Source organism: Panthera leo, chromosome A1 (assembly GCF_018350215.1).
Source record: "Panthera leo isolate Ple1 chromosome A1, P.leo_Ple1_pat1.1, whole genome shotgun sequence".
NCBI classification, from domain to species: domain Eukaryota; kingdom Metazoa; phylum Chordata; class Mammalia; order Carnivora; family Felidae; genus Panthera; species Panthera leo.
Window position 1 is genome coordinate 21701550 of NC_056679.1, and position 15111 is coordinate 21716660.

The 15111-nt window shown below is 38.7% G+C and overlaps 1 protein-coding gene across 6 annotated transcripts in view; it reads left to right on the plus strand.

Annotated features, from left to right (window-relative positions):
- The window catches only part of RCBTB1 (RCC1 and BTB domain containing protein 1), a 54059-nt gene extending 39734 nt beyond the window's left edge, over nucleotides 1-14325 (plus strand). For 3 of the 6 annotated variants that reach the window (XM_042912096.1, XM_042912216.1, XM_042912159.1), the window contains exons 10-13: nucleotides 2034-2160; nucleotides 4358-4509; nucleotides 5055-5185; nucleotides 11650-12607. In XM_042912096.1, coding sequence (XP_042768030.1) covers nucleotides 2034-2160; nucleotides 4358-4509; nucleotides 5055-5185; nucleotides 11650-11790 — 551 coding nt within the window. In that variant the 3' untranslated portion in view covers nucleotides 11791-12607. Of the gene's footprint in view, nucleotides 1-2033; nucleotides 2161-4357; nucleotides 4510-5054; nucleotides 5348-11649; nucleotides 12608-14040 lie in introns of those variants that run through there. The other 3 variants (XR_006195747.1, XR_006195759.1, XM_042912368.1) reach the window with 3 other exon arrangements.
- The last annotated feature ends 786 nt before the right edge of the window (nucleotides 14326-15111 follow it).

The window sequence follows — 15111 nt, forward strand, 5'->3', positions numbered from 1 at the left end:
AGAAACCAAAATGGGGAAAAGGGTTACTTCAACCCTCAGGACTGATGGCAGAAGTGGAGGCACCGATCAAAGCTGTTTTGCGGACGGGTGGGGTAGCAGTCTAGGTTCCTGGACTCCTTACCCATCTGAGTCATTTCCTTTCTTCTGTTTGCCAGAGATCCAGGTTACAGGGTGAGGGGAAAGCCTGACTTTTGAGAGATTGCCCACTTTCTGCCAGAGCCAAGAGAGCTCTGTGTTGTGGGAGTTCCAGGGAGGGCTTGGGTGAATGCTATTTCCTTGGGAGGTTCTCATAATAAAGCTCAGGGATGAGCTTACTTGTTAAGTTTCAGCCTAGGTTTTAACAGGTGTCCCTCTAAGAGCAGCAGGCTGCTGAGAGACACAGCTCAGTTCTTTGATGGAGTCCCGTTCTCATCTCATGGTAGAAACCTGTCTCCTGTGTTGACAGCACCTGCGTTCAGTGCCAGTGACCTCTGGAATTTTCTTTGTTTTCCTGTTAGCTGCCTTTTACTGGTTTTCCTTTGTCCACACATAGCACAGTAAGGTGTTACATAATTTGTACAAGTGCCTTTACTTTCCTTCATAAGGACATAGTTCTTCTTACATATAACAGTTCTTATCAGGCAATGTGATCATGTTTTTGTAAAACTGTTCCCTTTGAGTATACATTGTTACTAAGTAAATTTGCTCTGTTTTTAGATAGCATGTAAGGATTATTTGTACATTAATATTTAGGGCTAATAGGGATGTTTAGATTCCACATACCTAGGAAAAAGGGTTTTTCTGCATAAGAACGTGACTGCTTAGCATTACTACTTTAGTGGTAAGTTTGTTTCTTGATGCTCCTGGAGCTGAATTTACCAACCCCTTGAAACTACCCCAAAGCAGAGCAAAGGTGTTTTCAGTGTTTCAGTCAAGGAGAATTGATAAATTCTTAGCCCTGGAAGAGAACCACTCAAGTTTTTTTTCTTTTTTTTCTTTTTTTTCAATTAATTTTTAAATTTACATCCAAGTTACTTGGCACATAGTGCAACAATGATTTCAGGAGTAGCTTTCAGGGATTCATCCCCTACATGTTAATACCCAGTGCTCATCCCAACAAGTGTCTTCCTTAATGCCCCTTGCCCATTTAGCTCATCCCCCAATCCACAACCCTCCAGCAAACCCTCTGTTCTCTGTATTTAAGAGTCTCTTATGTTTTATCCCACTCCCTGTTTTTGTATTACTTTTGCCTCCCTTCCCTTAATGTTCATCTGTTTTGTATCTTAAATTCCACATGAGTGAAGTTACATGATATTTGTCTTTCTTTGACAGACTAATTTCGCTTAGCATAATACCCTCCAGTTCCATCCACGTAGTTGCAAATGACAGGATTTCATTCTTTTTGATTGTTGAGTAATACTCCATTGTATATATATATACCACATCTTCTTTATCCATTCATCCGTCGATAGGCGTTTGGGCTTTTTCCAGTTTGGCGATGCTGTAAACATTGGGAGAACCAATCAAGTTTTAAGTGAGCAGTGATACAATCATGGACTGCCTATAAATTTTTCTTTTCTTTTTTAAATATACATTTAAAAGTTTTTAAATGTTTTATTTTTGAGAGAGAGAGAGGGAGAGATTGGGGGAGGGGCAGAGAGAGAGAGACAGAAACTGAAGCAGGCTCCCACCTCCAAGCTGGCTCTCCCTGATGTGGGGCCTGAGCTCACAAACTGTGAGATCATGACCTGAGCCAAAGTCGGACACTCAGCTGACCAAGTCACCCAGGCACCCCTAAAAAATATACATTTTTAAATGTCTAACTTCATATATAAGACTGGTAATTGGCCTTTTCAACTACATACATATTTTTTGGTAGTTTATAGACTTAAGATACGTATTTTCATATGGTGAAATTGATTTGTCAAATAAGGCACAAACTTGAAAAAAATCTGAGTTATTCACCTTGCTAATGGTTATCTTTTAGAAGTCTTTTCTTATCTCTGGCACATTTCTTCAGATTTATGTACTAGTAATGGGTTTGTTGCTTTCAGAGCATGAAGACTTTTTAACAGTTGCTGAATCACTGAAGAAAGAATTTGATAGTCCGGAAACTGCTGATCTGAAGTTTAGAATTGATGGGAAATATATCCATGTCCATAAAGCTGTTTTGAAAATCAGGTATTTTTGCACGAGCTTAGAGACATCGATAACCTTACTTTCTTTTTGCAGTCTCCTTTTGGTGACCGCTAAGAAATAGCCTTGGTAGTAGAGAGAAATGGCGCTACTTACTATATTTGTGGATAGTATCCATGCATTATCTGTGTGTGTGAGTGTGCACTCGTGTGCCTTTTTGAAAAAGCATAATGTGGTAGTAGAAGTATTTGTCTATATATATATTTTTTTAATATATATATGTATATTATATACATATAAACATATATGTATACATATATATGTGTACATATATACATATATATATAATATATATATATTTAATAAAATATATGTTTATTTATTTTTGAGAGGGAGAGAGAGAGATGAAAAACACGAGAGGGAGAGGGGCAGAGAGAGAGGGAGACACAGAATCCGAAGCAGGCTCCAGGCTCTGAGCTGTCAGCACAGAACCTGATGGCGGGGCTTGAACTCATGAACCGCGAGATCATGATCTGAGCTGAAGTTGGACATTTAACCGATGGAGCCACTCAGGCTCCCTGTCTATATTGTTTTTTTAAATGAGGTTCTTATGAATTCTTATTTCTATCGACAAATTTACTTACGTGATTAAAAAAATACAAGAGATTAAAGTGTGTATGTCCTCTTAAAGATTCATTCCCCGCCCCATCAAGAAACTCTCATGGTCAGGAGTGATGGACCTCTGGCCCTGAGGGACATGTGATTCCCAATTAAAGGAATGATCTTTAGGGGCGCCTAGGTGGCTCAGTCGGTTAAGCAGCCGACTTCGGCTCAGGTCATGATCTCACAGCCCATGAGTTCAAGCCCCACGTTGGGCTCTGTGCTGACAGCTCAGAGCCTGGAGCCTGTTTCGGATTCTGTGTCTCCCTCTCTCTGACCCTCCCCCATTCATGCTCTGTCTCTCTCTGTCTCAAAAATAAATAAACATTAAAAAAAATTTTTTTTAAATAAATAAAGGAACGGTCTTTAGATATAGTAAATGGTGGGAGTTATTTGTATAAATGTGAGGGAACTTTGTATTTATTAATAACAGTTTGGACTCTTGCCCCCTAAGGCTGCCATCACTGAGAAGGAGGCACATGAAGTGAGACCATAGAGAGTTAAACTGGTCCTTTTTGAAATGTAGTTAAAAACCTCTTTACAAAATAACACGTTTTAAGGGAACTTAAAAGCCATATAGATCATTCATTACTAAGAGAGTAAATATCTGAACCAAAGGAATGAAATTATAGACTGGAAATGTTTCTTCTGGGAACCTGTGGTCAACTAGTCTGTTCCTTTAATGCATAGTTTTCTGACCCATTTGTCATTCCTTGCCTAGACAACTATTTCTTTTAACTTCTCAGATGAAGTAATTTCTTATGTAGATGGAGCCATTCTTTTGGTTGTGAATGGATTTTGAAAATATTCTGTTTATTTATACCATATCTCATTTTAAAAGGATTTGAAAAGATGATTTTTTAAAACTGAAATATGTAGAAAACCCAGTTTTAGAAATCAATTTTGCATGAAGGTGGCTTTTTACATGCAAATATAACATAAAAAGACCCACTTTCCTAGTGAATGTTTTTTCTGAGTAAGTTAGTAACAGACTTGGGTGTATTGGAGAGGGAGCAGGTCAAAGCAGAGGAACAAAATAGGACTGATGGCTGTTTTGGAGATGAGTCAGAAAAGGAGGAAAATTGTCATGTGAGGTAATGTGATAATCATCAGCCTAAATGTGATCCAGTTAACATTGAAAGCGATTTTAAGAACATGCTGATTACTTGAAAATTAAAAACCAAATGAGTTATTTGAATGATGTTGATGTATCGTCAAAGATTTGAACTCTCATTTCTGAATTTCCTTTAATTTCATTGTTTAAAATGCATTTCTGTATAATCTTCTTAAGAAAAATGAGGGAGCAAAATCCTTGATCTGGATGAGGACTGTCAAAGGCAAAGAGTGGTGCACCTGAAGGGCTGGGTACTTCTAGGCCCTACTTAGAATCCTTAGTATTTAATAGGAGATGCCCATCAGAAAATGCAAGTGAATCGATTCAGAAGGTGAATGTGAAAGCCTGTGCTAGCTGAAGATTCCTAAGCCTGTGAGTGTGGGCCTGAATATAGTAGTAGGTAGGGAGACCTATGAGAGTTGTTGGATTTCGTCAAGTTCGTTAGATAACTTTGCTTGTTCTGTTTAGGTGTGAGCACTTTCGATCCATGTTCCAGTCTTACTGGAATGAGGATATGAAGGAGGTGATAGAAATAGACCAGTTTTCTTACCCAGTGTACCGTGCCTTCCTCCAGTACCTCTACACAGACACAGTGGACCTGCCACCTGAAGATGCCATAGGTACCTCAGCCACCGGGACGGGCCAGGCCTCACGAGCAAAAGTCTCTCCCTCCACGTTCTCACAGTACTGAAGTGTAAAGAGTTTCAGCTCAGTTGGCTTTTACATGGTTTTTAGAAAATATTTGAAGTAAATGTCTTTAAAAATAGTATTGTATAAGTTGTTACGGTTCACAGTTATAGACCTAGTTTATTTATGGCTATGGACTTATTTTAATTTTAATAATTTTTAATTTTGTAATATTTTAATTTTTAATACGTTGCTAATGCATTTCGTGTATCCTCTTGGAAACAAAAGAAGGGGGGCAATTCCGTTTATTCCCCTTCTTTTGTACTGTAGAGGAAGTTGTGTAAAGCGAGTGTAGGAGAGGTCTGTTCTGGGGTGGGGAGGGGAGTGAGAAAGAGGATCTATTTAATAACCTTTAGGGTAGCATTCATTAAGAAACTTTTGATTCATCTCCATAACTCTTTTCACCAAAATGAAATATATGTTTATAAATTAGGGGAAAGTATCATAAACTTGGGGTGAAATTCTTTTTCGTTTTTAGGTCTTTTGGACTTGGCCACGTCTTACTGTGAAAACCGGCTGAAAAAGCTCTGTCAGCACATTATCAAGCGTGGAATTACGGTGGAGAATGCCTTTTCATTATTCTCTGCTGCAGTCAGATACGATGCAGAGGTAACATAAACAGCAAACTGAAGCCAACCCCTCCAGCTCCCTGTGCTCTGCCTCCCACCCTTTTCTTGCATGAGACAAGGAACATGAATAATTTTGTATCTGTGTATGCTCTGAAATTCTATCATTGTCTAATTGTAACTCATAATGATTCATGTGCGAAGAGCTTGCTCTGGACTCCTTTTTATTTGTGTGTTTGTTGTGGATGGTTGATTTTGCACTGGATTGAATTCTTAATCTGGGATTCATGGGTCTCTAAAGAATCTATGAATGAATGGCCTTTTGAGAGTCTGAAATTTTGCATTTGGTATGTTTTCTTGAAGTTAAGAATCAGAGCGTCATCATATTGTAGGCTTGTGAGCAGAACTGTTTCTTATTCTCTATTCTGTAGTGCGTGGCACATAGTAGGCACTGGGTGATAAATGTTTGTTGAACTGAATGAATATGGTACCACCTGAAGGATACATTAAGGATAATTAGTGAACTAAAGTCTGGTACGGTTGGTTTTATAAATTTATAGAGAATATAAGGTAGAGAGCAACAGCCTTGGAGTCCAGCTAAGGCATACACCTTTAATGACACAATTAGCCCGTTCTTAGAGGTAGTATTTTGTCATCATTTGACAAGGCAGAGTACGCGGTATTGAGATTTACCAAACACCTGCAGGGATCTTCTCCTTTATCAAACTTAGGGATCCAAATGGACCATTACGTTTTGTATTTTCAAAGTGCATCCTATTTTTATTTGAAATTATATTATCATAAATATTTGCTAAGGTCAAATATAGTTGACTTTGTCTGTGGCCTGACAGCAGATTTGGTGATTAAATTATTTCTAATAGGAAATGGATGTCTAGATTTTTTTCTTGCCTTTTTTGTGACACCATGAACTTGTTTATTAGAAGTGCCCTTTTCTTTAGGTTGCATTTCTACCTAGTGATGTAACTTTAAATTGGTCAGTGCCCTTTCTGTCCATTTGGTAATTCACTTTTAGCATCTTCTCTGGATCTCTCCCTTCTCCTTACTACTAATGAGTTCCATATTCTAGGGGTTAGGATATTGCTGATTAAAACCAGTTAGAACCACCTGGGCAGAGGCAAATATCTCAGCTCTAGTTGCTGGAAATTTCTCATTTTAAGTTAAAACCTATCCCATCAAGTTTCCAGGAAAAAACCTTATGGCACTTCTGCCTGTGCCAGCTAATCACTTTTTTAAATTAGCTTTCATTTTTCTCATGCTGAGTATAGACATTAGATACCATCTCTTGCTTGAGACTGCAAACGTGTTTCCCTCAGTCTGGCACAGTGTGGGCATATGGTTGGCACTCAAGAATGTATGCTGAGGGGCGCCTGGGTGGCTTGGTCGGTTGAGCGTCCGACTTCGGCTCAGGTCATGATCTCACGGTCTGTGGGTTCGAGCCCCACGTCGGGCTCTGTGTTGACAGCTCAGAGCCTGGAGCCTGTTTCAGATTCTGTGTCTCCCTCTCTCTCTGCCCCTCCCCTGTTCATGCTCTGTCTCTCTCTGTCTCAAAAATAAATAAACGTTTAAAAAAAAAAATTTAAAAAAAAAAAAAAAAAAAAAAAAAAAAAAAAGAATGTATGCTGAGTTTAATGAATGAGTGAATATATGTGAAACACCTTGCCATGAAGGTGTCCTTTAAAAAATGAAGAAAACAATAAACTCCAAACGCCCCAAATATTAATACATTCAATGTAGAAAACTTGGAACGTAGAAGACAAAAACAGAAAGAATCACTTCTTTCTTTTTAGGCTGTATTTTTTTTGGGGGGGGGGATTCTTCTAGGAGTTACCTTGTATTTCCCTTAATGCAATAGAATGTAGTAAGTAAATAAATGAAGTGTTTAGAATGTAAAAATAAAACCTACTAGCTGTATCTATAAGTTGATGCGAAGCTACCACTAAGATTGGAAATTTACCACCAAAATATTGACTTTCAGAAGCTCCGCTTAGGGAGACTAGATGACTTTGCCTTCATTCTGTGGTTGAAATGCTAGGAAGATGGAGACAACCTTCTCACATTTTTTCTGTTTCCTGTAAGTTCTTGTGGTTCCTCCATACCCCCTTTTGACAAGGTAATTTTGCAGCAAATGACACACATAAAAGCAACAAAAATGTATTGGCTCAGTAGTTAGGAAGATTTTTCTGGTTGTTGTGGAGCCCCGGCATTCTGAATGCACTGTCAGTCTTCCTCCAAGTTTTAAGTGAAGAACAACCCGGCAGAGGAGCCCTTCAGAATTCCTCCAGTACAAACCCAAATAAATGTTGCCATCAAGGGAGTAGATGTGAAAAAAACATTGTATCGAGATAGTTTGTATCTTATTACACAAATTTTGAAATGTTTCTATTTATACTGTTTCTTTTCAGGAAATGTTTGTTTTCTGTGTATTTTTGGGTTTTTTTGTTTGTTGGAAAGAGAAGGCGAGCTGGGAGAGGGGCAGAGGGAGGGAATCTTAAGCAGGCTCCACGCTCAGCACAGAGCCCAACGTGGGGCTTGATGCCACAACACTGGGATCATGACCTGATATGATCTGTTCAACCCACTGAGCCACTCAGGCACCCCCTAGTGTATCTGAACATCAGGAGAAATAGCTGGGAGGGAAGTATTATTTGTTGAACCAGAGTGGAGAGTTTTCCAGAAAATCCTCCTTGCTTAGCAATTTAAGTCCTAAGATTTTGCTCTTGGAAGTAATAAATATAAGGCCAGGAATCTAATTCCAGAATTAGTTTGGGATATGGGTGTTGAAAGTTTTGCGCTAAAACCAAATGGTCAGCATTTTTTCTTCTTTCCAAAATTAAAAGTTTTCTGTGATCAGTAAAGTATTTTTTGGTTAGTGAGAGTGCCTTTTCTTTCTTTTGTCCTATTAAGACTTTAAGTACATTGTAGGGGCACCTGGGTGGCTCAGTCGGTTGAGGGACCGACTTCCGCTCAGGTCATGATCACACGGTTTGTGAGTTCGAGCCCCGCGTTGGGCTCTGTGCTGACAGCTCGGAACCTGGAGCCTGCTTCTGATTCTGTGTCTCCCTCTCTCTGCCCCTCCCCTACTCATGCTCTCACGCTCTCTCTCTCTCTGTGTGTCTCAGAAATAAATAAACATTAAAAAAAAATTAAAAAAAAAAGACTTTAAGTACATTCTAAAAACCAGAGACCACTTTGATATGGAATATTTTGTACCTGATATACTAGGAAACAAATTCTAAACTTACAGTTTTGGGGTTTTGTTTTATTACTACTTTAACAATAATTTTGGGCAAAGTTAGGTGTGGTTCACAATTTCTTGCCATCCAGAATATGTCTCAAGGGGGGCTTGTAACACATAGGTAGCCTGTCTCATCCTGGCCAAGTAGCCTTCCATAGAAAAATTAGCATTCGACTATTTTAGCTTTGGAGGACTCAAGACTGGATAAGAACTCCATTTAGGCTGCAATAGCATTTTTTAAAATGTGGATATTTAGACCATCGATTGTGTTTTAAGAAGATCTGTGGAAAGGAAAAATGACTTATTCTCGGAATATATAAATTGGAATAATTTAAACATTGAAAAATTTGGAATGAGTTTATAAATTAGAGTAGCAATTTATTTTGATCTTCCTTGCTAATTACAACAAATCTGACATTTTATCTGATTTGCCTCAGAGCCACTTTATAATAATTTCACCACAAAATGTCATGAATATGGAATTACTTCTGATATACCAAAAATATTGTATTAGAGCCCCTGATTTTACACTCTTTCCCACTTTTATATTCCGTCGGCCTTAAGAAGATGCTTTCATTCTATTATGAACGTTTTTCATCTACGGGTCAAGTAATCCTTTTTATTCTTCTTGGAAATGTTTTATATAAACAGTTAAACATATATAAGCTTTTATACAAAGCCCAGCAGTTCTGTTACAGTTAACTTACAGTTGGGTAAGTGTTGTATTTTCTTTTCTGGATAATTGAAGATGTGATACATTTGCAGAGTGAGGTGAACAGATCATGTAGGTTCTCAAAATATTCAAGAATTATCAGGAAAATATTGGTCTCGTTCACACATCAGAGGCAGGCTGGCTCAGGGCATTGGCTGCTAAGTGAGTTGCATGACTGTGCCACTCTGTTCATGCAGGTGAGCTTGCATATCCAGTTTCTCTCTCCAAGGGTACTCAGTGCTTCCTTTTCCATAGATCTGCCTTAAGCAAGAGTCAGTTATTAAATAAATTCTTTAAACAGCCCAGCTTTAGGTTCTTTTCAGGATTCTCTAGTTAGATTTGTAATGTTTGAAACTGCTAAACATTTTTTGAATACTGAGCTATCTTACCAATTCAGACTCATTGGAGGGGAAGGGAAGACAGTTTGCTAGAGCTGTTTTCATAAATGTATGAAGTGATTTATAATTAGAGGTGCCGTCTGTGTACCTGTGCTATATAAAAAGTTCTTCAGAGTTTATACTCAAGATAGTCTTTGGATATACTCATTGTTTGACCTCTGAAGATCTTGAATTCCGGATCTGTAGACACTATAATAAGGTTTTACAGTGCCAGAATTTAGTGCAATCTTCTTTGAATTTGAAATTGTATAATTAAGAGTCAATATTTAAAGATCCTCATCTGATACATTAGATGGTTTGAGGGACTTTGTGTGCTTATGACTGGTTATTTCTTCCTAAAATATGTGTAGATAAACTAGTTGTCTCTTTTTGATAAATAAGATAAAAATGACTTTTCTCTCCTTGTGGAATATAATTTAGTCCCAAAGCTGTGTATTAATCATTGGGTTATTATACCAGGAGTAGGACTTTTTCTTCAATAATTGAGAGGGAATGTTTAATATAGTTTAACATTATAGTTTATTATAACACACGGAACATTCAGCTGTACTTCAGCCCACTGGGAATCTCTTATTTAAAAACGTGGATGTGGAGATTGTGCTGATATTTTAAATGCATTGTGAATTATCTAGAAAGCAAAACTCTGTCAGCAGCTGGCTGATACACATTAGATGTGGTTTATCTCTTACTGGTTATATGACTGGAAGGGGACATCATTCAGCTAGGGACAGAGGGACCCTCAGAATAGGGAAGTATTTGTTCGCAGGGGTCTGCAATGAGAGAGTAGAAAGGAGACGTGTCTCTGTGTTTGTGTGGGTCCTTCCCCATTCTGCCTGACATTCTCATTTCACAGTGGCTGGAAACATGAAGCCAAGACACTGCAGTTTAAATGTTGTCCAGTTCCTGGTTTGATAGAACCCTGAGTATTGACCTTCAGTGTAGCTGGCAAAGTTACAAGAATCAAGGTGTTGGTGATAAGAGCTTTTAGTGTGATTTGCTGTTACATAGTTAGTCTTTGTATACATTCCAGTACCTAATGGATTTAATAAATACGTGTTCCGGCGTTTCAAGGAACAAACATGGTAGTGTTTTGCTGGGGATGAAAGGCTCTGTTAGCATTGGCAGAAATGTTTAAGTTGTTCTGGTTTACCACTTGTATATGTTACTTCTGAATGTCGGTAGCTGGACTTCTTTTCCTGAGTGAGAACTCCAGACTGAATATTTTCCTCTGGACCGACTATCTGAGAAATTAGTGTGTGGGAGTGGGAGTGTGTCTTCCTTTGTGGCTTTAACAATGAAGGCATTTTTATCTCGGAGAGCATGAAAGTGAATTTAAGGTCTGTGGTTTTTTTTTTTTTTTTTTTTTAATGTGTCTCCTTAGGACATCTCTTCATCACTTTTGTATTTCTTAAGGTCTTCCTTAAGCTAAATAACCCACATCTTAATTCTTTTCTCCGACTTGACTGTGGTCAAACATACGTTGGAGTAAAGTTGCTTTCAGCTTTGTTTTTAATTATTATTGAAGAAGAATTGACGTATAATACTGTATTAGTTTCAGGTGTATGCGTTCAGCTCGTTAAAGTCTTTGCATGTGACCGGGCTGTGTGACAGCCATGCGGAGGCTGCCCCCCCATAGGCTCTGTGAATGGGTGTACGTTCTAGAGAGTCAGACTTGAGGTAGGGGAGCTGTTGGACTTACTGTGTTGTGACTAAATAGTACGTGCTTTTCTTTTTTTATTTAAAAGATTTTTTTAATGTTTATTTCTGTGTGTGTGAGAGACAGAGCATGAGCGGGGAAGGGGCAGAGACAGAGGGAGACACAGAATCCAAGGCAGGCTCCGAGCTGTCAGCACAGAGCCCGGCGGCGCAGGGCTCGAACTCACTCTCAGTGAGATCATGACCTGAGCTGAAGTCGGACACTCAGCCGACTACTGAGCCACTCAGGCGCCTCAATAGTACGTGCTTTTCTGATGCCTACCTATGTACAGTCACTTGTTTGCTTAGTTTGAGGTTTCTGGCCTCAAATATCTTTTCTAGGGGAGGGTGAGAGATTTGGGATGAGGGGTTTGGATAGAAGTAATTTGATCAAAGTTAATAAAAAAAAGTCTCTTTTTGTTTTTATTTTTGTTGTGTGTGTCCAGGATTTAGAAGAATTCTGCTTTAAGTTTTGCATCAATCATTTGACAGAAGTTACACAGACTGCAGCATTTTGGCAAATGGATGGCCCTCTGCTAAAGGAATTCATTGCTAAAGCCAGTAAATGTGGAGCCTTTAAGAACTGAAGCCCCAGGCTGCTGGGTTTTGTGAATGCTCTGGGGCACTGGCCATGGTGGCTGCTTTGTGCTCTGCGGGTGATGTAATTTTGCAGGTAAAAAACCCGTCAGCTTGTTTGTTTTTCACATCTTGAGACACCATTCTCCGTGTAGGAATGTATGAAGGATGTACAGCTTTTCCTGAACCCGTTCTAAACAAGTCTTGTTTCCAGATATGTGCATTTTAAATGTGACCTTAATTTGGCTAGAACATTGTAAAGGGGTGAAAGTTTAGCTGGTCGTTTGTGTTTTGTTTTGTTTTGTTTTTGATTAGAGGAACTGCTGAACTTGGAAAGGAGAAGTTTGCGGTAATTCTCCTGGCTCACATAGTAACAACCCTTTCGACCCCAGGACCTGGGATGGTTTGTGGATTGTGAGATAGACATAAGAGGCCCCACCTTGAATTAAAGATGCTGACTTTGGGGCTTGTTGAAATGCTGCATCAGTTGCTAGTTCACTAGCCGTACTGTGAAGGAGTAGTGAAGATAGTTTGAGGTTTTTGTGTGTGTTTGTACTACTGAGGACCTTTTTTAACTTCATCGCGTATCAAAAAACAATATTCAGTTTAATATGAGTTAAACCTATTACGATGATGATTATGCAAAGATAAACTTGTAGGCTAGCCAAGGTTTCTCTTAAGAATTAAGTCCATAAAGAGTAGTAATTTAGGACTACCTGTAAAAAGTTGATATTGAAAGAAACTTTGGACAGAGGTCAATATAGAGTATCCACTACTCTCCAACAGTGTTTTGTTTTATTAAGATACAGTCTAAGAGCTGAAGTTTAAATTTGATTCCCCACCGTTTCCCCCATAAACGCTAATCATGAGAAGAAAGTAATGGCATATTCAGCATACTCTTGCCTTCCTAAATTATGGCTGCTAGACGATCAGATCCACTACATCTGACTCACAAGGTGTTCTTAAAACCAGCTTTCTGGCAGGACTTCATAGAATTTCTCTCTTTTATCTATAGGCCAAGTGTCACACCTTTGCTCGTTTGCAACTTCAGCTTTCGTTTTTTATTTCCTCGTCTTTTGATTGTGTTAGGTATAATATTTAGCACAATATAACTTTGAAAAAGGATCAAAATTATGATTTCCCTGAAAAGATCCTTTTAAATAGGGTCCTTTTAAGTTCAAGTTTTTTGTTTTGTTTTGTTTTGTTTTTTTCCCCCGTTTCTTTTTTGGTCTGGTTATGAACATGACTTTTGGAGGAAGAGTGTTCAACTCTGAGTTTTATCGTGTGTGTCTGTTGAGCTTGCTGTAAGAACAAATCTTTGTTCTCTCTGGCTCACAGACTCATTTCCATTTGTGGGCATTCCCTTAGTGAACGGTTTCCTGTTTGGAAGGTCCCTCATCTGAACTTGGAGGCCAAATACATTTTCAGAGTCAAATTAACAAGAGAGTGAAGATATGCTGCAGCTACTATTTTTAGCAGTGTTTCTAAGTGTGTCTGAGGGTTTGGGTGGGAGTGAGGGCCCAAAGATAGGAATTCATTGATAAGTGAGATAAATTCAAACCTAGAAGTCCCAGCTCCCTTTTCTTGACCATGTTGCAAGTGATTGAAGCCCAGTCAGTTATTATTTAGGATTAGTTCTGCAACATGATAGAATTTTTCTTACTAGGTTGATGAATGCACATTAATTTGATTATTAGCTATGATGGGTAGTGTTCATAACAATCACTGTTCTATAGGCTTATGATCTGGACAAAACAAGAACTGCGGTATGTTTACTATTGCTCTTACTTGAAAAAAACTTAAAGCACAAATTAAAGTAGTAGATCCATTTCCATAGATTGTTCATTCATTCAACAAATATTTACTGAGGTTCCTTATATAGGTAAAGAACCACTTCTCAGATTACCGAGTAATTTGTATGAGTGTGTATGTAGTGAAGAAAATGGAAATATGTTCTTTGAGAAGTACTTGAGTATCTTTTTTTTTTTTTTAATACACTCTTATTTTTCTACTTGGTTTCATTGTTAATCATAGCAGGAAATGAAAACTGTTCTTTGAGTTGTTTTTTTCATCTGATGTGATAATGAAAGCCAAAGTATTCATATTTCTTAAGATAACCCTAAATGTACTCTTGAACTTCTTACTGGAATAATATTTGATACTCTAGTATATAGGCTGTATTTATGTAATGTTTAGAATGACATATTAATAAATAATGTCAAGACATACATGCAGAGTTGTTTTTCCCTCTCAAAAATCAGTAATGTGCAGCCTTAAAACGGAAGGAAGTTCTTCTAACACATGCTGCAACCTGGATGAACCCCAAGGACATTATGCTGGGTAAAATATGCCAGTCACAGAAGGACAAATACTGCATGATCCCACCCACACAAGGTAACTAACATAATCAAATTCACAGAGACAGAAAGCAGAATGCTAGTTGCCAGAGGTTGGAGGTGGGAGAGAGGACTTAGGAGCTAATGTTTAATGGATACAGTTTCAGTTTTGCAAAATATAAAGAATTATGGAGGGGCGCCTGGGTGGCTCAGTCGGTTGAGCGGCCGACTTCGGCTCAGGTCATGATCTCACGGTCCGTGGGTTCGAGCCCCACGTCGGGCCCTGTGCTGACAGCTCAGAGCCTGGAGCCTGTTTCGGATTCTGTGTCTCCCTCTCTCTGACCCCCATTCATGCTCTGTCTCTCTCTGTCTCAAAAATAAATAAACGTTTAAAAAAAAAAAAAAAGAATTATGGAGATGGGTGGTGGTGGTGACAACACAACAGTGTTGAATGTATGTAATGCACTGAACTGCACACGTAAAGGTGGTTAGCTTGATAAATTTCATGTTCTATGTATTTTTCCAGCATTAAAAAAAACCGGTACTATGATTCTTAGCAGGTATCAGGCTGAAAACAGGTACCACAGTGAACAGGTCACCTGTTTCTCAGTTGTATCCCCTACTCCCATAGAAATCTTTTGGTTTTGGGGCACCTGGGTGGCTCAGTCGGTTGAGCATCCGACTTCGGCTCAGGTCATGATCTCACAGCTTGTGAGTTTGAGCCCCGCGTCAGGCTCTGTGCTGACAGCTCGGAGCCTGGAGCCTGCTTCGGATTCTGTGTCTCCCTCTCTCTCTGCCCCTAACCCACTCACATTCTGTCTCTGTCTCTGTCTCTCTGTCTCTCTCTCTCTCTCTGTCTCTCTCTCTCTCTCTGTCTCTCTCTCAAAAATAAACATTAAGAAAAAAATTAAAAAAAAAATATTTTGGTTTTATTCCTACTGAAAGATAATATGATTGAACTGTCACAGCAGAAAAATGCATCTGGATCCTTGTACC